At 42.4% G+C, this 23943-nt stretch overlaps 1 protein-coding gene across 3 annotated transcripts in view; it reads right to left on the bottom strand.

Moving 5' to 3' along the window:
• The window catches only part of PRKAR1B (protein kinase cAMP-dependent type I regulatory subunit beta), a 79488-nt gene that overhangs the window by 26576 nt on the left and 28969 nt on the right, over positions 1 to 23943 (bottom strand). For all 3 annotated transcript variants that reach the window (XM_042437402.1, XM_042437401.1, XM_042437404.1), the window contains 3 exons: positions 14751 to 14812; positions 14125 to 14171; positions 5841 to 5999 (listed from right to left, as the gene is read on the bottom strand). In XM_042437402.1, the coding sequence (XP_042293336.1) occupies positions 5841 to 5999; positions 14125 to 14171; positions 14751 to 14812 (268 nt within the window). The remainder of the gene's footprint in view (positions 1 to 5840; positions 6000 to 14124; positions 14172 to 14750; positions 14813 to 23943) is intronic.

The raw sequence follows: 23943 nt of genomic DNA, 5'->3' as shown, positions 1-23943 counted from the left end.
GATGATAAAGATACAATACAGCACACTCTGGTTAAAAGACCTTCTGCAACAGACACCTAGCACTCAAAGGCCTGGGTAAACAGAAAGGTCTTTGGACTTGATCACACGGAGGCACTTACATGGGTAAAACATTGCTGAACTGTTGCAGAAGCGTGAAGATGGGATAATCTGTCGCACTTCTAAAACGTAATTGAGGTTTCCCACTTTTCTTATGTTGACAAAGCATTTGCAGAGAAGCCATTTTTTTAATAATGGAAGATCCCATTATTTAAAAAATGCCTTCTCCTGGCTTCTCTCTGAACACTTCATAGACGAAAGGAAAGCAGGAAGCCTCAATTACATTTTAAAAGATGGATGATCCCACCTTCATGCTCCTGCAATAGTTCAGCAACGTTTTACCCACGTAAGTGCTTCCGTGTGAAAAGGTCCTAAGAGTTATGCTGGTTAGGGCTGATGGCTAGGGTAGAGTCCAGCACCATCTGGAGAACCGCAAGTTGCCTGATCTAAGTTATTATTGCCTATTTCAGGCACAGTTGACCAGGTGATCCTCCATATGTTGGACTGCAGATCCTATCAGCCCTCACCGCTGGCAATGCTGAGAAGGAGCTGCAGCACAACAACATCTGGAGAACCACATGTCCATCTCTCTGGTCTATGATGACAAGCTGTGGCTCTCCAAGATTCCTAGGTCCTACTCTTAAATGGAGTTTCCAGAGACTGAATTCATGCAAAGCAGATGTTATTTTGCTGAGCAACAGGCTGGGTTAGATAAGTGCTACGAACCCTTCATCTCTTTCTCTCTTTCCTCTGTGTTTGCTCTGATGTGCCCTGGCCTTCTCTGACCCTTCACTGACCTCCCTTTTGGAGGAACCTGGCTTCTTCTCCTGGATGGAGGATGCCTGGAGCCCTGGAAATGTGAGACGTTGGAACAACAAAGCCTGGCCCAAACCTGACAGCTCCATGTGGGACAGTGAATGGAAAACTGGATATTGTGTATTCATCTCTGTCCTCCCACTAAGTCCAGAGTAGAAATGGCAAAGTCGTGCAGCATAAACTGGGTACTAAGGAAAACCAGGCAGGTGCCTGCCTTACTGTAATGAAATTGAGCAGCTTTAGTAGACTTCAGTTACAGCTCCATGGCTGCAGAAAATATCCTTCACCACCATATTGATTTAGTCCTACTACTAGGCTTCCTCATGTAAATTTAATGGATTAGTTAATCTGTTATTGCCCTCAAAACATTTTTTCCAGTCTAGTAATGGCCCTGAAAAGAACTGAGGAACTTCAGAACTGAAATGTTTTAAAATCTGATGCCAATAAGATATATTCTAGAAAGCTGGATTTCTGCTACATTAGTGGGTGCATGTGTTTTTGTCTGAAGCACACACATTCAGTAGAAAAGAGGAATGCCAAAAAGAGATTTACAGCCAGAGAGCAAGTCCAGGGACTGGAACACAATACAACATCAGGAAAATTAAAGCTGATGCCATTTCGATTAGTCTTCACAAACACACCATCACACAACAGTCCGTCTTTGTGGCTCTGATGTTACTGCACCTGCTGCCTGGAGTCCCATTTGGACATCCCATCGGCCAAAAAGATCCCGACAAACCGACACAGGAGTTTAGAAATATTGCTAAAATATTCAGCAGTGATTTATAGGGTAGGATAAACATTTAAAGCTGCCGCAGCTTTGGGTTCATTCCTCACCCGGTTCCAAGCCGGACAGGAATCAAGAAAATTTTGGACAAACAAAGAAGCCGATGCAGGAGAAAAATCTTCTGGAGATTATAGGAGGCAAGAATGCCAAAGAGAAGGAAGAATGACGAGTGTGTAAGAGGCCCCCTTCAGCAGAAGGGATCAAATGGGATGAAAAGAAAAGGAAATCTCAAATATTTTTGAGCCTCCAAAATGTTTCTCCAACAAAAGGGAAGGCAGATTATTTGCTGAGGATGTTAAGAATAGACTAGCCACAGCTCTAGCAAATGACCTAAGTTTGGGAGACTCACTGTTTGGACTACAACATCCAGACTCCCCTAACCAGAATGTCAAAGCTGGCTGAGGAATGGTGGAAACTGTAGTCCAAAATACGGAAATAAATAAGCCTTCCAAAGCTCTGCAAATGTACTATCATGAGGAGACTGCTGTCAGATTGTCCATCTGGTGTCAAGCAAGAACCAGGGTTGCCAGACAGACATACTATAAAGAGTGACAGAATAAGTCCATCTCTAAGAAATCCAAAGCATGAGGAATGGAGGGAGGGTAGTCTTCATATGCTTTATCCCATTGGGTTTTTTAAGCAATAGAACCAATTGCCTAGAGAAGTGATGGGGTCTCCTTCTCTGGACATCCTTAGAAAGAGACTGGACAAGTACCTGCTTAGGATACTTTACCATGAGATCCTGTACTGAGCAGGATGTTGGACTCATTGCCCTGTGAGGCCCCTTCAAAGTCTATGGTCTAAAAAATGATCCTTCTTCCCTGACTCACTGCATGCTCTTTCCATCCATCCATCTTGAATGTACAGTTCTTGATTTATGAAGCAACCTGCAGATACTTGGAGACAGCACCACTCAGCGTCAGTGTCTCTCCACTGTTTGCACTAATCCAAATCAGGTTTCTTCTGGCCCTCCTGATGAAGGCCTTTATTTATTTCCAATAGCTGATAACTTATGTTTCTCTTGAGCATCCACAGCCGTGTTAAAAACTATGCAAAAAACAACAACTCTGAACAAAAAAACCCTCTAAAGCCATAAATTCACAAAATCACCATATTAAAACAATCCCCCAAGAAGACTGAGAGTTTCCAAATATTTGGCAAAAGAAGGAAGCTCATTCTTCAAGGGCTATGATCCTTGTATAGACATCCTTGCACAGGCAACATTATCAATATTCAACAAAGAGGTATAAGCACCTGTAGCTGCAAATTAACATATGTATTTTAGTTTCTTCTTTGGGGAGGTTAAAAGGGGTCATCCTAGTTAAACCTGCAAAGTTGGTACCAAAAGAGAGAGAGAGAGAGAGAGAGAGAGAGAGAAAGAAAGAAAGAAAGAAAGAAAGAAAGAAAGAAAGAGATGGGTTAAATTGCAATGATTTCCAAACTCTGGTTTTCCAGGTCTTTTGGACTCCTGCTCCCAGAATCACAGCCCACTGACCAAGATGGCTGAGATTTATAGGTGCTGAAGTCCAAAACACCTAGAGTGAGTGCCTATGGCTGAGCAGAGATTCGAACCCTGTTCTCCTGGAGTACATCATGGTGACACTTGCAGTAATGCCTTGTGCCATCCAGTTCAATACTCCAAGGAGAAAGAACAAACGAAGGGTATCATAGCTGAGGAAAGGAATGTCAAAAAAGATCTCTCCAGCTGCATTTGTTGGCTCCATGAAAACATCAGGGGAATCCATCATCTTCAGAAGCATAGGTCCAACCGCCTACTCCCTTCAGATCCACCTTCTGTGGTTTCTTGCCTTTCCTTTCTTCTCCTTCAATCTGTTCTCTTCCCGGCTCGTCACCTTCTCTTCTGCTTCTAACTCTTTTGCTAGTGGTTTCTTTTCTTTTCTTCTGCCCACTTCTGCTTCTTCCTCAACTCCCCAAACAATATATCCAAACTACCAATTGTTGGCTGGCTATGTCCCCAGAAAACTCCACTAGGATTTAAGAGGACAGACCAACCAAGATCAAGAGAAATGGCAGACCCAGGCTTAGGTTACAAACAAAAAGTCCAGTCCTGGCAGGTACACAGCTGGCTTGAGGTCCCAGGATTGAGTTCTAGTTAATCCTTATGTAAGCCTGATATTGAATTATGCTTAGAATGTGCATTTTTAGTAGAGCCTGACACACACAGAGAAAAGAAAATCACTGAAACAGTGTCCTGATCATGAGATCAAAACACATCAGAAGACTGTAGCATTCCCAGTTACAATTCTCAGTTGCACTAGACAAAGGATGAGCAACCAGTGGTCGTCCAGATGTTGACAAACTGTAACTCCCATCATCCACAAAATTCATTTGTTTCATATACACCTTATACACATATCCTAAAGGTAATTTTATGCAATATTTTTAATAAGTCTATGCATGACACGAAGTTTGTGTAGACTGAACTATCAGAAAGCAAAGGTGTCACTATCTCAACTGCCCATGAAAAAGGATTTGGTCTTTGGAGTACTTTGCATTTCAGAATTCCAGATAAGGGAGACTCAGCTGTTTTTCCTGCAATGACTAAATGTAGTGACTTCCCTGAAAATTAAAACTTCTTTTCTCATTGGTGCATCTGGAGAAACCCAATCTTTGTTCCCCATGTCACCCCCAGATTTCAGCAGAGTCAATACTTTAATAGATTTGACAGCTTCTGTTTGAGAGTACTACCTAGATAGTTTATTGGAAATGGCTGAGTGATTGACTTGGATTAGTCACAAACCAGTGTCCCAACAAGGAAATTCACTCAGTGTTTGCAGGAGCTTCTGTGGGAATCCTCATAGCTAATTCTGCTTTGCCCCCAGAGAGACCCACAAGGAGGTCCAGGCCATGGATAAAGCGTTCCTGGATTTATTAGTTGGATGACCAATGTGGCCCCTTCAAAGAACATAGGGCTGACAAGAACAGGCATTGCACAAGATCCTCCATCTGGTCTTTCTGATTAATGGCAAGCTATATTTCCCAATAAGTCAATGACAAAGTGAGTAGAAAGGAAGAACCAACCCAGGGAGGGGGAAAAAAGATTTGGACTGGGGGAAGGCAATGTAAAAAACCACAGACTGGGATCTAGATTGAGCGGGACAATTTGCCCATAAAGAAATAACAGCAGGCACAATCCAACACAATTTTTCCTGCACAGGCCCCATAGAAATGAATTGCCTCCTCTCATACAATGAGGATGGATTGTATCTTCCCATACAAGCCTGCCTGGGTTTTAAGATTTCTAAGCAGGGCTAATCTCTCAGTCCCATCACCTTTGGAGGCACATTTGGAGGGGATATACAAAAGAGGACCTTCTTGGTAGTTGTTCCCAGATTCTGGAATGGCCTTTCAAGAAAGACAGACTTCAGCAAATCATTCTCAGCCTCAAAGGAAGGAAAACCCTCTCTAGACAAAGGGCCCGAAAAGACAGGTCAAAATAAAGCTGCTTCGGGTCATTTTGAAGGTATGCTGTTTAAATGATGCATACGTCCTAAGAGGGTGGAAGCCGCGCCAAAGCCATGCTCCAGTCCTAAGGATTGGATCGCAGCTTTGGCACAGCTTCAGGCCTCTTAAGATGCATGTGTCATTTAAGGAGCATACCTCCAAAGTGATCCAAAGCAACTTTATTCTGACCTTTGTCTAGAAACCCAAAGCAGCTTTATTTTGGCCTGTCAGTTCAGGCCCAAAGTCTGCCAAAAATACCAAGTTAGGTTTGCCTTAGGATAGTCATAAGTCAGAAATGACTTGAAGGCACACAACGAGAAGCTGCTGCTGCTTTTTAAGTTCCAGCTTTTCACTATGTCCTGCCTTTTTATACTATCCAGAGCAAGATTAGAGTCTGGCCATCTATTCCTCTAGCAATGTCCTGGGAGTTTGCCTATTTCATTGCATTTCTGGGCATGAATTTCTGGGCTGGATGCTTGCCTTGTAGAAGGCAGCATTCCATTGACAGTGCCTTTCTCTCCCCAATGCACATACAAAACCGTGTATTCCTATTTATTTCCTAAATACAGCAGGACCTAGGAAAAGGAAGCCTAAATTTAAAAGCCTTGAAACTCTCACTTAAGAAACAGAAGTGCCATGAGGGTTTATAGCATCATTAAAGGACCCGGTCAAATAGCAGGCATAATTTGAGCAGATCATTAAGTTTTGAACCCACCATTAAAATGCGCCTGTAGCTATCGCGGTCAATGCCCCAGAGTTTGAGGTCGGTCTTGGCTTTGACAGTCGCAGCTCTTGGCGTCCCATAGATGAGCGCAAGTTCACCAAAGCTGCCCCCTTCTCCGATGCTGGTCACCCATTCTCCATTCACATATACCTGTCAGTGAAACAGAAAGAGAAAAAACCCATTTAACTTAGGGGAACCTTGCCAGAGGGGGAGAGGGTCGGTGTCCACCAAAATAACACATGACAAAATAGCTTTCATTTCTTGTGCTTACAGTCTCTGGAAGTCAACAGGCCAAAAACAATAGCTGAGCCATTTCCTCACCAACAGAAAAAAAGGAAAAGAAAAAGAAACAAGGAAAGAAGGGAAACAACCTGCATTGCGGACAGAATTTCAAGTCTTCTTGCTTCAGTACAATGACTGTATTTACTCTTTCTGAGTTTAAAGCTCCCTGCAGTTTGCTGGCATCCAGTGTGACCCTCCTTCGCTTTTGTAGCGTTGGGAGCACACATCGAACCCAGGGACAGAACTGTCACTTCTGGAGGCCTTTTCATTCAGATTTGAAAGGAGGCGAGGAGATAGGTGCAGGGTGGGCGGTAGGAAAACGCCGTCATTGGGAAACCAGAGAGAAAGTGAGACGGCAGAAAACATCTTACATAAAAGATGTTTCCAGCCCTACCAGCAGCCTATAAACTTCATTAGAATTTTATCCATTTCTGTGGCAATGTTCATATTGGCCATCAAAGGGCGAATGGTCAAGGAGCAGAGCCAGCTCCATCATTGGTCATTGGGTCAAAGACAGCATACCCCCCCAACAGTGGACAGATGAAAACTGGGAATACTTGAATTCACTCATCAAAAGGTAGTGCCCAGATAGTTGCACTACCTGGTCACAGTCTTAAACAGAAATATATTATACACGGATGATGATGATCATCATCATCATCATCGTCGTCGTCGTCATCGTCATCATCATCATCATCATATTAATTTATATACAGCGGGCCCTTGTTATCCACTGGGGTTTGGTTCCAGGATCCCAATGTGGATGCTTGAGTCCCATTAGATACAATGGCATAATAAAATGGTGTCCCTTATATAAAATGGCAAAATCCAGGTTTGCTATTTGGAATTTATACTTTTTTGAAATATTTTCAAGCTGTGGATGCTTGAATCCGTGGATAAAAAAATCAGTGGATAAAGAGAGCTGAGTGTACTCCCTTTCTCTCAATAATAAGACTCAAGGCAGAGAACAACATATGGTGCAGATATGCTGTATCTTTCTGTTTAAAGTTAACAACATATTGTGCAAGTATACTGTGTCTTTCTGTTTAAAGTATAATAAGATTTTCTAAAGTTGCATCTATACACGTCCGTCGGTTTATACAAGTTTTGTGCGCATTTATGTCCTCTTAGCTTCCCTTTTTTGGCAATCTGTTTCTTCGTCCTCTTCTACGTTTTCCCCAATTGAAAAGCAAGAAATTGTCATTTTGTCTGAGGATGACTGGAAGCGAAGTCCAACACATGAGAAGGCTGCCTTAGGAGAATTGTTATGCTGCCATCTGGTCATGGTGTATTTCTGTAGCAATGTGAACTTAAGAACCCGTGTTTCCTTCCTCAATAAAAATGCCATTTTTAAGTATCAGACACATAAAAGCAAAAAGGAACGGGGGACTTTATACAAATGACCCACATGCTTCAAGCAGGAAGCCACTGTACTCAGAGTTTAAAACCTCAATGTTTGGCCAGACTTGACAGTAAATTTTGGTGTCCTGATGATGACAAAGTACATGGATGATACATTGTCCTGTCATCCTGTTTCTCTGGTGGAAAGTTCAGCCAGGCTAAGTTTACTGTACTTGCAAACCTGCTTTTTAAAAGAAAAGGAGAGAAGAAAGCAAAATAGTCCATTCAGACAAGGTCTATTTAAAGTCCCAGCCTCTTTTAGCCCTTTGGTTTCCTGAGCAAGAATGTGGAGCGAGGATTTTTTTTTTACTTTTTTTAAAGGGCCTAAGGGATAATTTTTCAAAGATGGAAACAAAAAGCTTTTAAAATCCTACAGGATATTTCCTCGCACACACAAAACACACCCCGGTTTGAATGACATAATAATCCAGGTTTGTCCCCCGGGGTAGAAGCACAGGTTGAATGAGGGGCCATAAGTCAATAGGAGAGAATATTTGGAGAATAAAAGCTTGATTCCCTCCCTATCCCTAGTCCATATCCACTAACATTTCATAGATGATAACCAGGACATACATGACCAAGCAACATCCAAGTACGATCAAGAGGGCAACGCTCATTAATAAACTCATTTATACAAATGACACACATTTTTGTGTGAAAAACACACAAGCTAGGAAAGGTTGCAGCAGTTTACTTTGGCCTGAGCCTCCGGAACAGGGAAAACTCCTCTCCTACCTGTGATTTGGGTGCAAACTACTCCAAAAAAGCAACTTTCCCAGACTATACACAAGCATTGATCTGATAGCTCTGTCTATATGGCTTATCTTTCCATAAACAGTGTCCTAAAAAATGGGGTACAAAATCCAAGCATTCCTTTTCGGTTACTTCAACAGCCGAACCCAGTCTGCACAGGAGCGAAAGAGCCCTTTCTTTCCTTGCTTTCATGTTGTTGCAAAGGAATGCGGAGCTGCAGATATCCAAATATGAAAAAGGGAAGATGCTGCCAAAGCCTTCAACTTTTCTGGAGATCAAAAGCATTTCTGGGCCTCTTATTGTTTTCCATTCCTTTTGGATATATGAGCGACTGCTTTACTTGCGGCGGACTTGTACGTTATCCAGGTGAGCTTACTTCATCTTTTCTTTTCCCCTCCTCCTTTTAGTAGGTTTGGAATGCTTTTTCTACTTAACCATGACTTGTGCCTCAATGTCTTGTAAACTTGACTGTTAGGATAGGTAGGCAGGGGGGGAAACAGGGCAAAAAGATCCTCCCGCTGTTCACTTATCATTTTTAAGGAGTTTTTTAAAGAGTATGTTAACCAGGAACCAGGATTATAAGAGGAGTGGAGAACAAAATCTATGAGGATGGGTTGAGGGAATTAGGGATTTTCAGCCTGGTGAAGAGAAGACAAGATTCTATGTCAGTCTGGGCTTTTGTGTTCCTATAATGCAGTATAATGCATCGATATTTTTTATTGATTGATTGATTGATTTCGTACCAAGTATGTAAAGTCCATGGCACAGCTCAACAGCACTGGTGGTTTATGAGAAGAAAACTGGAGAAACTGCCCACAGATAGCTATGCAGGTTCAACCAGATATTGACCAGAATAAGCTCAGAAACTATCCCAAGAATCTATTTTAAAAGCTTGGCTGACGGGATTTCTTTATGGAGGGAAGTGGATGGGTGGAAGGAGACAGTAAGGATTGTAAAATTAAAGTCACTAACAGGAAGATGGTTTATATTTGGAAATATGGATGAGGGATTTCTCCCCCCCCACCTTTCGAATATACACACTTTGCAACAGGTACTTTGCACATTTTTACTGGAAACCCGTCATTTCTGTTTCGCCAGATATGGCTGGGCATGCTGCCAGGGTCCTTTAAGTACCGATGCTGCTGCCTGACTACGGAAATGTAAAAACCTTAAGCTTGTTCTTCAATTTAGCGGGCAGGTATTCTGTCTTCGGAGGGTTTTTTTGATGGTGAATTTAACTAGATGTTTCTCAAAGCTGTTTCTCAGACACTTCCCAGACAGGTTGGATGTTAATGGCAGAGTAGATCATTTCAGACACAGGAAAATGGGGTATTTTCAGCTTCCTCGCACTTTCCAACCATGAATCCAGCCAGGGCTGACCCGAGATATTTTGCCACTTGACGCACAGCTGAAAACAGCCAGATATGAGATGCACAATATCCAAAGTTTGCAGAATTATTTTGGCACATGTGCCCAGAAATCCCACAAGCACCTCTGGCCGGCAATAGAAACACAATAATAGGAAAGTCAATAAGAAACAATTCCTGCCCTTTGGTGGCATCCAACATCTGATGCAGTCGCTTCACTCTCAGTTGCTGTGTACCAGAGATTCTCAAACTCTGGTCCTCCAGGTGTTTTGGACTTCAGCTCCCAGAATCCCAAACTTTGACCAAGATGGCTGAGGCTCTTTGCGAGCTGAAGTCCAAAACACCTGGAGGACCAGAGTTTGAGAATCAATGCTGTAGACTTTCAAATCTTATTTCGTGACCCAACAGAGTATGGTCAAGGGATCGTTTATTTTATTTTATTTTAATCCTGTCTTTCTCCCAAAAAGAGACCCAAGGTGGCTCACAATATAAAAACACATTAAAACAAACATTAAAATCATTCTAAATAATAGCCACCTATCATTTGAATATGAAAGTGGGCTGAACTGGAAAACAAGATCCTGATGCTGCAACTGGAGCATTAGTTCGCTCCCAGTATAGAAAACAAGAGCCAGCATGGTGTAGTGGTTTGAGTCTTGGACTATGATTCTGGAGACCAGGGTTCGAATCCCGGCTCAGCCATGTAAAATCGCTGGGTGACTTTAGGCAAGTCATGCTCTCTCAGACTCAAACGATGGCAAAACCCCCTCTGAACGAAACTTGGCAAGAAAACCCCATTATAGGTTCACCTTAGGGTCGTGATATACTGGAAACAACTTGAAGGCACACAACAACAAAAACAAAAACAACTATAGAAAACACAGACATTTCTTGGCCCTGAGAAGTGACAGGAATGTTGCATCTCTGAATGAATCACTACTTTGGTCTTGCCTGCTTTCTCCTGGTTGGAAGAACACCGGTTCATGCTCAAATACACCCAGATGTGATTCATGGATAAACACAGGGTGTAGGCTCCCCTGAAGGTGGCTAATTCTGACAATTCTAGGCTCCTTGAGTAGCCCTTTTTGGACATGAGTGTCAAATTATGGCTCTTGTCTTAATTCGGAAAGAGGTTTTTGAAATGTCTGCTTCAGAGTCTCATTTAAATTCTGATACCTAGTATGTGTTACAGCTCATTCTACCATCAAAAGCCTCAAAGATGTTGGGGAGAGAGGAAAAAAGAGGGTGAAAGAGAACGAGGGGAGACAAAGGCTGCAAAGGTTGACACATGGCTCAATCCTATGGAGTTCTGAGAAGGGTAGTTTGTTGCAGCACCAGAGCTCTGATTTCACTCCCAGAGTTACCAAGATGAGGGAGTCCTGGGGATTCTGGGATTTGCAGACCAAGAAAGAATTTCCCCAAGTCTTACTGTCTCAGGTGAAGGACCATTCCACATGCAAAAAGTAACTGTATTGGAAATTCAATTTTATGCAGACCTAGTTCACCACTACACCTGAGAGCAAGAAGCCAGTTTAGATGATGCCAGAGTGGCGAAAGTTGAGCGCTTTCAAGGTGACAGTCTATTCAAATGCATGAAATGTTATCTAAATTAGAAAGAGGAATATATTTACAGATAGATAGGCGGGCACACAGGCAGCTCTAGACAGACAGACAGACAGACAGCTGAGAAACATTCCTTTTGGGGGACTGCAATTCCCAGAATCTCATTAGCTATGGGATTCTGGAAGTTGGAGACCTAAAAAATAACTTGTCCTAGATAAAGACGCTGCTTCACCCACATTTGTGTGTGTGCAAAGAAAAAAATGTGAACACTGAGAGAAGGAAATGCATTGGGAAAATAATCATATTAAGCTTAAAAGGAAGCAAAATAAGCACATTTAAGTCGTGTTTAGACTCCATTTCAATGGAGGATGAGGTCTATGGAACTTCTGAAAGAAAGTCTATGGAACTTTGTCAAAGCCCATACAGATACTTGAAGGGTTTTGTGAAGAGGGATTTGACGAAAAGGCTAGTCTTAACATGGTAAATCTAAACAAGCAAATACGTGTAACTTTTCTTAGCTTGCATAATTTGACTTTTCTCAACTTCAGTGTGGAATTTGGATTCTTACAGGCACACTGCCATTATGGAACAAAATTGATACCCACAACAAGCCTGCAAGCTGCCAAAGTGCCACTAGTTTTAAAAATAAAATTGAATGCCACCGTGCATCTATAAACAACACTGCACTTGTGATGTTGTGAAGTCTTTCTTCTCCTTTTTCCCCCCTCTCTCTTGCTTTTTGGCTTGCCAATGTGGCCGCAGAGACACAATATACCTTCCCTGATAGGAAAAATGAGTCACACACGGGTTTCCTGGGGAGCAAATGACTTCTGGAGCGTGAGGTTTTTCAGTTCCCAACAATGCCAATTAGACAGCCCCCTGACACAAACAAGTGCTTTGGAAAAAACGGCTTTCACGAAAATAACTGCAAGCCATCTTAAAATACATTGCTTGCTCCTCAAAATAGATCAGGGGTGGGAAGGGGCCTGTTGCATGGGGTTGGTGAACCCTTTTGGCCTTGAGATTATCCTTTTCCTAAAGAACCCACAAAGAGGTTAACTGGTTTTACTTTAAAGGGGAAGACAACTGTACTTGTGGTCAGGATGGGCATGTTGTGGAAGATCTCATACCCTCCATCTTTTTCAGATGCTTTAAAATGTCCTGGTTTTCTGCTCCTCTTCCCGCTTTGTCCTCAGCTTACTTCATCTGCTGCAAACATAGTTCAAAATACAAATGTCGTTTGCTCCCATTTAACTCAGTTAAATCAGCAACGTTGATAAGATATGGAAGAGGTACGTATCTACTTCCCTGAGCAAACTGGAGTAAAAAGGGATAAACATATAATTAATAATGAAACTTAAAAAGCTGGGCAGCTCTTCCCAAACTCTTGATGTTCACAAAGCAGGGGAAGGAGCTAAGGCACTCTCTGTATCCCAGTTTCATCCTTTTCCAGAGACACACTCCAGCCCTATTAGAAGAAGTACAATTCCCAACCAGGGCTTTATATCCAAAGGACTGTCTCCTTGAATTGTTTGTTGCTTCAAGTCATTTATGACTTATAGCGACCCTAAGGCGAACGTATCATGGGATTTTCTTGGCAAGATTTGTTCAAGGGAGGTTTGCCATTGCTTTCCCCTGAGGCTGAGAGCATGTAACCTGCCCAAGCAACCCAGCAAGCTTCATGACTGAGCAAGGAACTGAACCCTGATCTCCAGAGTGATCATCCAACATTCAAATCACTATACTATTGCTTTCAAATAATTTCCAAATATGTACTCCCAAATTTCCAAAACCTTCAGTCTCCCATTTCAGACAGCAAGGCTATTTGAAGTCTTGTGACTGTTCCACCGATGCTTTCCTTTTGCAAGCGCTACTATTCCACGATTCAAGTCCTCCAACCAGGGCAAGTTTGGAGGAGGGGAAGCAAAGAGAGATTTCTGAAGATGAAACTGTTAGCCTCAGGCTCCCACTCCTTCTCTAAGAGAGAAGACATGAGTTCCACGTAACTTAACTTGGGTGATTACTAAAAAGAGCCTGCTCCAGTTTCAACGCAGCCCCAAAGGCGCATTCCATCTTGATAGCCTTCCATCTTGAGCTTTCGGTGGCAAGAATGTTGCCTACAGGTGCAGTTAAAAGGGGTTCCAAACCTAGAGTAATTTGTTTGCTTATGATACCCCATTAACCTCCCTCGTATGGACAAATAAGCTTGGCACACAACTGCACCGCCTGGGAAAATGACTTCTATTCACCTCTAGAGTTTGGAACTGTTACTTTGCGGGATGGCAAGTCCCAGAATTGAAACCACTCACAGGACCAAGGTTTGCAAAGCTATGCTGGGTGGCATGGTTTAGTGCTGGAGAGTATTCTTGTGTATTCCGAGACATCAGACTGGAATAATTCTACTGCTTTACATAGTGGCGGCAAGACCAAAAAGATACAAATGCAGCTGCTGTGAAGGAAGGAAGGAAGGTCTTGTAGAAAAAGCCAACACAACATTGGCAGATGTTGTCTGCCTTCCCTCACCACGTTGTTGTTGTTGTTGTTGTTGTGTGCATGCAAGTATTTTCTGACTTATGGCAACCCTAAGGTGAACCTATCACGGGGTTTTCTTGGCCAGATTTGGTCAGAGGAGGTTTGCCACATCCATCCTCTGAGGCTGAGAGAGTGTGATGTGCCCAAAGTCACCCAGTGGGTTTACATGGTCAAGTCAGGATTCAAACCCTGGTCTTCAGAGTCCTAGACCAGTGTTCAAACACTACACCACACTGTCTCACTACTACCGCACAAATTTGGAAACTGTGCAAGCACAGCGTACCAACAGAGCACAACCAAACCATCCCAATGAAGGTCCCACGATCCCAGAGGTGAAATAATCAATTCCATTCTGGCAAGAGGTGATGATCACTTACATCCACTTCTCCTTGATCAATCACATAAAAATTGTCTCCTTCATCACCTGTGAAGAAATAAAAGCAAAGTTTAGTTTTTCTAGATTTCCTGGAGGGAAATGCTTTCAAATATCATTACATAGCTGAGATCTTACACTGAGGAGTATAATGTTGCACACATAGGAATTATGGGGCTGTTGTGCAACACCACTGCACCAGTGAATTGTGAAGTTGTACAACCAAACTTCCACACATATATGCATGCACAATGCACATGAGGGATCTATATGCAATGCACTTGTTGCTGTGTGCCTTCATGTCAACCCTGACGAATCTGAAGAAATTTCTGATCAGAAGAACTCTGGTATTATTTGCAGGGGCTACCTAATGTGCCTATTTTAGAGGTAGGCTAAGAACCTATTTGAGGGAATTCATCCCCATTAAAATTCAAACTAAAATCCACTAAAGTAGATTTACCATCCCACTGGCTACAGAGCCACTATCTTATATTGAGCCAGAAATTTAGTTCTCTGTTCCTCCCCTGTAAATGATACCTTCCCCGTCTTCCACACCAATAAGGAGAAAATGAGTTCTCGGGGATGATGGGTTTCATACTTCCACCAGATACATGAAGCGGTAGTGCTTACCCTGTTGTATGACGGTTTCTCCCGCAATGTGTGTAACAGGGAACATAGCATCAAAAATGTCACTGCAAAAGAAAGGAGGAAATCTTTAGGCAGGATTTTACTGGCTCACCAGGCAAAACCTCCACATTCACCAGGATATGTGGATCCTTTTTATTCAGGAGAGAAATAAGGTGCTAAGCTGTTGAAGTGTGCATGGAGAGGGTGAAGAGGGAAAGAGGGAGACAGCATGAATAGAGTCGTCTGGAGAAAGGTTCCTGAGTGCAACTCTGTGGTCAACATCTGCTGGATATTGACCATAGAATTGCACTGGAGGACCTACAGATGCCTAGAGAAGTGTTCTCTCTAGGAACTTCTAGGTCCTTCGGTGCAACTTCTGGCAAAATTTGGGCACAGAGCCACACTGGAGGGCCTAGAGATTCCTAAAGAGAACACATTAATTAAATCCACAAATAATCAAAGTTGTAAAAGTCAAAGTCACAAATATGGAAGGCTGACAGTATAGTGTTATGGTTCCGTTTCAACTGCCTTGGCAACATCCTGGGATTGGCAGTTTAAGGAAGGGCATTTAGAGTGCTCAACCAGAGCTCTCTAGTGCCTCATCAAACTATAAATCCCAGGATTCCATGGGAGGGAGCCATGGCAGATAACATTGAATCATAACATTATAATTGTGTAGTATGAATGAACTTCAGGAGAGAAAAATAAGAAGTTGAAAGGAACGGTTGAAAGGAGGTTGCTGCATTCCCGGTGGCTGATGGAATCCATGTCAGTAGGGTGGTTCATCCACTTCTTGCTTCAATGTGATTTTTAAAGGATCCATCCAATGGGCTGACCTCCATCCCCCACATTGGTTTAGCAACTTTGATAGCGCCTCCAAAGCTCGGATTAAAACCCAGAGTGGATTTGCCTTCCCACTGATATAGAAGGCACCAGGAACCACTAGGTATATTATTAAACAGGAGAGCAAAAGAAGACAAGATGTAGACAGGGTTAAGAGAAGTTTTGGGGAGTGACTGGTGGCAAATCAAAGAACTGAAGGTGCAGAAAGAAAATATGAGTATGCAAAGGGATCTTGCAGCACCTTTGAGACTAACTGAAAGAAAGAAGTAGGCAGCACGAGCTTTTGTAGACTTAAGTCTACTTCCTAAGATGCATGTTAGAAGACGTAGGCTCAAGTCTACGAAAACTTATGCTACCAACCTCTTTCTTTCCATTAAGTCTCAAAGGTGCTAAAAAATCCCCTTGCATACTGATTCTCCAGATTAACACAGCTATGTCTTTGGGGGGAAATGAGTTAACAAGAACAGGTTCAAAGAAATAGACTTAAAGTAGGTAAGTTAGCAACATGGCCCTTTGGAATCAATTCAAAATGCAAAACAACAGTGATTTGTAGCATGCATCCCTTGATACGGCACACATTCCTCCCTGTGCCCCAGGAGGAAGAAGAACAAAGGGATTTGCAAAGATTCAACCAAACAGCCGGGAGGTCAAAAACTAATTTTCACTCCCATATATGGGAAACCGCACATTATAAAATCCCATTATTAGCTTATTTCCTGCCCAGCAGTTCCAAAATTCACTCAGGCTTGGATCTAGGAAACACCCGGTCATAAATTTGAACAGAAGCATTATCTTTACTCCTGAAGAGTTATCATCTTGCTGGGAGAGACAGGGGAGGATGATTAATATAGGTGGGCAAGGGAACAGCTGGTTGGCCCAAGGGTGCCCCCTACTGGGGCATTTGCACTCATCCTGATCCTGCTTTGTTGCAGAGGGGGCTACAATGCAGGTGAGATGGTACCCCAGGTCAAAGTTACTTTTCAAATAGTTTTTTGTGGGTTTTTCGGGCTACGTGGCCATGTTCCAGAAGAGTTTACTCCTGACGTTTCGCCTGCATCTGTGGCTGGCATCTTTCTCTGAAGAGCCAAAGAGTTTATAGGTTTGCTTTTGAATCCTGGCTCACTCTGAAAGGAGACGAAACGAGAGAAAGAGACAGAAATTTCCTTGTTGAGTGTTTCTTTGTTTTTGGCTTTTAAAAAAAAAGGATGTCTGATGTATTTAGTTCACAAGAGAAAGAAAAATGCCTGTCACAAATTCATAATTTAAAAACCATTATAATCTGTAGATTGCAGCTTGACAGAAGAGACAGGTGTTCGGCATTTTCCTTGCTCGGCTGAACTTTTATTACCCAAGACAAAGAAGTGCCTCCAGGCACCCAACACCCACAACTTTGCCCAAAACAAGAGCAAAACTCACAGAAGAGGTTGAGGAAGAGCGGGTTCAAGAGCGGGTTCATGCTACATCTTCATTATTCTTAATATTTTACCTCTTCCCTCTGTTTACTATCCTTCTTTCGGGTCAGAAGAGACTTAGAAAACAGTTTATGACTATAAAAATGGGTGTGTTTGCGTGTGTTGTGTGCCTTCCAGTCATTTCCTCCAACTTATGGAGACACTAAGGGAAGCCTATCATGGGGTTTTATACCAACAGGAAATATATTTTAAAAGCGGCAACACCAGGAATCCCCCCAAACATATATACAGAGAGAATGAAAGAACTCTGAGAGTCCAATCCTATACATGTTCATCCCAGAGTTACTCCTAGGTAAGTGAATATAGGAGTACAATCTAAATCTTATCCCCGTGTGTTCTCCTCATGAGAATCAGATGCCAGTGAGACATGTGGCATCCAGAGAAAGTGCACGTTAAACACCTGGGTTGTTTGCAAAGGGGGGGGGGAAATCTCTATGTTGCTTATGTTTTATAGAATAGAGCTCACTGGTCTATCCTTCTGACAATGCAATTTTGTTTTAAGTTTGCTTTACTCTGTAATAATGATATCAGGACCAGGAGTCAAGGTGCCAGATATTTTAGGGGAGGCAACCTGGTGCTTACTGACTCCATTTTTAAAGGAGTCCCTCTCCCCATATATGCCTTCCTGAGGATGGAGATCTGTTAGGGGGACCTTTCTCTGTGTCCCACAATTGGGACTGATACACTGGGTGGGAACATGGGAGATGTCCTCAGTTTTGACACACCAGTTATGAAATGCCCTCCAGTTGGAGATCCGACTGGTGCCAACATTGGTCTACCTTACAGCACTAAGTTAAAACACAGATTTTTATTAAAGCCTTTGGGTCCTGGTGACTTCACCCAATGCATATGGTTCATTTATTTATTTTTTAACTTCAACTTTTCAAACAATGTCATTTGAGAAAACTCCGTTAAAGCGGGGGAGAGGGTTGCATGTGGATGTTGTTGCCTGCTTTTTTTGATAGCTTGCTCTACTGCAATAAATCAAACTCTTCGTGAAAAATAACAACACCAACGTTACACGCGGTACATGACTTTAGGGCTTTGTGTTAGTTTAGTGAGTGAAAGAGAGATGAAGAATCTGTTTAGACAGGAAATCTTTATCTGCTGGGGAAGATGCCTAGATGAGGAAAATCAAATTTCAAAAAGTTTTCTTAAGAAGAAGGAGAAGTAGAAGGAGACGACGACGACAGATGTCAAAGACTTTCTACAGGTTTCAACATGCAAAGAGCCTTGAAAGCATCTGGAGTCTCATCTAAAGTTATAAATACCCCTCTCTTTTGCACCCTGGCTACTTATCAATAAGTAGTAACCCCTTTGGCTACTTATCAGCAAAGGGGTTGGGAAAATTCTGGAAGACAACTACTGTATATGATAAACATGCATCAGTTTACCCAAAACCACAATTTGGTCTAGTGTATAAATTAAACTCTGAGAAAGCTTTTATGCTAGTGAAAAGGTCAACAGTGGGTAAAATGTAGGTGAAAAACAAAGTTCAAGAATTTTCTTGTCAGGAAAAACTGGTCTCGGGATCTTCTGACACTATGAGGATGTCTGTCTTCATCTGCAAATACTGCAGCTGGTAATGATAACATCAACTGGCAGTAATAGTTCTGTGTATGTTAAGAGTGTGTGCATGTTTTGAAGGACCACCTTGTTTCTTACTCTGGCCTTGTTTGTTCAAGGTAAACATGACAGATGTAGCCAGTATCCCTGCAATCCTATGCAAGTTTACCTTGAGCAAATCAGCATAGGATTGAGCTGCTGGCTTTGAAGACAAGATAAGGGATGGATCTACACTGTCAAAATAATGCAGTTTGAAGCCACTTTAAATGTCATGGCTCTGTCCTACAAACTCCTGGGATTTGTAGTTTTTGTGAAGGCTAAAGACTTTGTCAAACTATAAATCCCAGGATTCCATAGGATTGCGCTACAAAACTCAATGTGGTATCAATCTGCATTATTTCTACAATGTAGATGCATCCTGAGAGACCCACAAACATGAAACTGCACACACACACACACACACACGTAAGTGGTACTTATAGGCATGCTGATGTTCATTATGGAAGCACATAGCCACAACAATATTCTCATTTATGCATCAAGATGTTGTTGAACTCCATTCCTCATCAATCCCAATGAATCTGTCCAATGATGAGGGGTGATGGGAGTAGTAAATCATCAGCATTAGAAGGTCTACTGGTTGTCTACTCCTGGTTTAACAAAATCCAGGTGCCAAAGGAGTATGTACAGCAAGACACTAGTGAGAAGCAATAATAACCATTCACACAACCATTTCAAGCCAGAGCTTCATCCTCTTGTTCATGAACTAACTTGAACCATGGTTCAGTGCAGGATGGGCAACACTCCAGATATTATTGGACTGCATCTCTCATCAGCCTTAAACAGAGTAGCAGCAGCAGTCCAACAGCATCCAGAGGATCACCAGATGCCCATCCCTGGTCTAGGAACTGAGAGATAATCTTAGTTAAAGAAAACAAACTATTAACTCAACACAGAGCTCTTCTATAACATTGATCTGAGGGTCATCATGCCCCAGTACTGTAGGAGGCAAATGTAAAAAGAAGTACAATCATTCAGCAAAGTGATCCTTTAGAAAGGATCAAAACCACACTTTCCTAGAAACGACAATGCTAAGTCCCAGTATCACTTCTTCCTAAGAAGCTCTAGCTCTCTGGGGCCTCTCATATATTTGTCTACACTCGGTTAAATAAACACTGTTGATTCTACCTATTGTACACTTCCTCCAGGTCTTTTATGCATTATAGTCGGAAATGCCCTTCCTTCTGTTTGTCTAGAAAAGGTGGCTGCAGATGTCTCCAGATGATAAAAATTAGCCCAAGCAAACACTCCAAGGAACCTTCACAACAAGAAGCAAGATGGGTGGCTTTTGGAATGGAATGGTAGCCAATCTCTAAACTCAGAGCAGGGAAATGTCCCTTCTTGGGCACTACAGCTCCCAGAACCCCGCAGCCAGCATACTGACAGGAGGATTGTGAGAGTTGTAGTTCCCAAGAAGGAGCTTTTCCAAGCTCTACCCAAGCCACTTAATCCCACACACTTGCACCTGAACACTGCCTTACTCCTATGAGTGTGAAACCTAGGATTGGGTCTCACATAATTTACACACCCCTCGATTCACCTACCCTCAAAGGTTCACCTTCTTGAATGCATAAACCCATTTTAGCCGACATGAGAGAACAAGCTTAGTGTGCCGCTGGTCCTATTCCCTAGAAGGTTTGAAACACTTTTGTTTACTTATGCAAGGCTTAACCTGACCTGGTTGTTTCACTTCACTTTTGAATAAAAAGGTTACTGAAACAGCTTGAACTGTTCTTTATTTTTGTGATGTAAGAACCCATTCCTGTTCGTTCCATAGTTCTGTAATAGCATGGCATAGTGGTTGGAGTGCTGGACTACGATTCTGGAGATCAGGATTCAATACCTTGCTTGGCTGTGGAAACCCACTGGGCGTCCTTGGGAGAGTCACACTCACAGAATCATAGAATAGAATCACAGAGTTGGAAGAGACTCCAAGGGGCATCCAGTCCAACCCCCTGCCAAGCAGAAACTCACAATCAAAGTACTCCTGACAGATGGCCATCCAGCCTCTGTTTAAAAATCTCCAAAGAAGGAGACTCCTTCAATCTCCAAGGGTGCATGTTCCACTGTCAAACAACTCTTACTGTCAGGAAGTTCTTCCTAATGTAAAGGTGGAATCTCTTTTCCTGTAGTTTGAACCTCTTGCTCCAAATCCTATATCTGGAGCAGCAGAAAACAAGCTTGCTTCATCTTCAGTATGACACCCCTTCAAATATTTAAACAGGGCTCTCATGTCGCCTTCTCTTCTCCAGGCTAACCATACCCAGATCCCTAAGTCTCTCCTCATAGGGCATGGTTTCCAGACCCTTTGCACCATCAGAAAGGACCTGGAGGCACACTACCACCACAACCACAACCACTCCCCAAAGTTGCCAGTCACTTCAATCATGCAGCTTCTCCACACTTTCCAAGTTGCCTTTTTTGGGTACAGCCACCCACAGCTCCAGTCACTTGCCCTGTCTCCGCCATCCAGGCTGAATGCCAGCCATGCAATTATGCTTTGTACTAGGATCAATAATAGCCTCATAAAAGCATTTGCCAACTAGATTACGCTTAATGTCTTGTTTCTCCTCAAGAAATGACAGGTACGGATCAGCTCAATGTATTCATTAGACTTAAATTTCTCCATCTCCCCTGTGTGTCTCTCTCTCTCCTATTCATATGTCTCCAAGCACTTTGCTGCATATTTGCATATCTGATGAAGCCAAGAAATGTATGCAGGCGCCTGCTGAGCCAGCGTGGCCCCTAAATCAACCCACTGGCAGGATTTGGGTTGCATGCTACTTTGCCTTCTGAAAGCCATTTTGAAATCTATTTCTTTCCCAGTCTCTTCCTCAAACAGAAGGCAAAAAAGTAGAGCATTTTGGCATTTTATCTGGCGCCAGCTGTACAACACCTCCATTGAACTTAACCTCTCGATGCAGTAGTTCAGTACTTCACATATACTTAAGCAGACGTCAACTCAGTCATGTCATTCATGTCTGTGTGTTGTTGTTGTATGCCTCCAAGTCGTTTCCAACTTAAGGCAAACCTAAGGCAACCCTACCATGGGTTTTTCTTGGCAAGAATTGTTCAGAGGAGGTTTGCCATTGCCTTCCTCTGAGGCTGAGAGCATACGACTGGTCCAAGGTCTCCCAGTGGGTTTCATGGCCGAGCAGAGATTCGAACCCTAGTCTCCAGTGTTGTAGTCCAACACTCAAACCACTATGCCACATGTGTATACATACATAAATATGAATATAATTATATACAATACATATAAATATCAATATGAATATCTATTTGTTAATTGCCATCAAATCAACTTCAACTTATGTTGATCCTATGAATGAGAACTGTATTATTGTAGTAAGCACATGCAATTTATGGTTTAAATAAGTTTTTGTATTATTGTTGAATACGTATTCACAAGTTCCTGACTTTCCTAGTTAGTCTTTGTTGTTGTTGTTACTCAATATAGAGACCCTCTGTGTGTAAGTGTACATACCCTACATTTCCCTTTTGGAATCTGCCCTTTCCCAGGAGACTCAGACAAAAGCAAACTGCTGCAGCATCTCCTAACTTGTGTATTCATCATCATTAATAACCGTTGCCATCTTGAGCCCATTCTGATGCTGCTTGGCCACACATGTCCCACTTTTCATCTGTGAAATGCTGAAAGGTCAGCCTTCCACCTGAGAAATTCTCACAGATGTATTTTCTTTCCCTCCATTCACATCCTTTTCCATTATATTTAAATGTGGGGGGGGGGGGGTTGTTTTGTTTTTTGTCAAGGGCAAAGTAGAGGGCAAGAAATTTGGCACAGCAACCAATGACTTTGATTATACCCCTTGTAACCTTGGGAGCTGAAAAATAGCTGCAGAGTCCCCATAGACCCTTTCCCTACACAAATACATTATATACATACATACAAATACACCCACATATACTCCATAGGTTCAAGTCTCTCTGTTTTCCTCTTCCCAAAATCAAAATGTGCATTAGAGACATAGCTGAGAGAGAGTCAAATACTTTTAGTAGTAGGAGCAAGCACCTGCTGTTTTTAATTTTGGATAATTAATGTGCTGTGATTGTCTTGGGTTATAAATATCAAGCTAGCGTACTTGATGCTATTTTAATCCCGCTGCCTCTACATCTTTCTCTCTCTCTTTCTCTCAAAAGAACTGGGATGAGATGAGGGAGAATGATAGCTCTTTGCCAACTTTGACATCCAATTTTCTACTTTTTCCATTGGGAGGGCCCAGAGCTTGCAGAGTTACTTTTTAAGTGGCTGTTTCTTACATAATGTGTTACAAAGCCCTCACCCATCCCAAAATAAAGTTGTTAATGTTAACCTTACAGGGAAAAGATTAACACTGCCTGCTATACTACTCAATTACATTTTTGTGTTATTTTTTGCTATTTAAAAAATACAAGGGAGTTAAGTAACTCAGGGGCTCCAAATTGTTTCCTCCACCAACTCTCAGCGATCTTAGGCTGTGTCTGCAATGGCCAGTATACTCCAGGTGCAACACAGAGTAACCTGCCCCTGCAGTGTTCCCATTCTCCCCTGTTACCTTGGCTTCTGGTCCTGCACCACCGTGGCTGGGCCACCCGACATGTCCGCCACTGATTCTGGGGTCAAAACAAGGTGCCCAGAAAAAAGCACAAGTCTGGATGTCTCTTTCTCAAAGAATCAGAGAGTTAGGAGAGACCACAAAGGCCATTGATTCCAATACCTTGCCATGTAGGAACTCACAATCAAAGCACCCCTGAGAGATGGCCATCCAGCCTCTGTTTAAAGACCTCCAAAGAAGGAGACTCCATCACACTCTGAGGGAACATCTTCTACTGTCAAACAGCTCTTACTGTCAGGATGTTCCTCCTAATGTTGAGGGGGAATCTCTTTTTCTGCAGCTTGGATCCATTGCTCCATGTCCTATACCCCAGAGCAGCAGAAAACAAGCTTGTTTCATTCTCAATATGACACCCCTTCAAATATTTAAACAGGGCTATCACATCACCTCTTAACCTTCTCTTCTCCAGGCTAAACATACCCAGCTCCCTAACACTACTCATAAGGCATGGTTTCCAGACCCTTCACCATTTTGGTCACCCTCCTCTGGACACGCTCCAACTTGTCTATATCCATTTTGAATTGTAGTGTCCAGAATTGGACACTATGTAAGCTGCTTCATCCTTTGGGAGAGGTGGGATAAAAATAAAATTATTATTATTATTATTATTATTATTATTATTATTATTATTATTATTAT

Source organism: Sceloporus undulatus, chromosome 8 (genome assembly GCF_019175285.1).
Source record: "Sceloporus undulatus isolate JIND9_A2432 ecotype Alabama chromosome 8, SceUnd_v1.1, whole genome shotgun sequence".
Taxonomy (NCBI): Eukaryota; Metazoa; Chordata; class Lepidosauria; order Squamata; family Phrynosomatidae; genus Sceloporus; species Sceloporus undulatus.
Note: the sequence above shows the minus strand (reverse complement) of the source record. Positions and strands in the feature narration are given on the sequence as shown.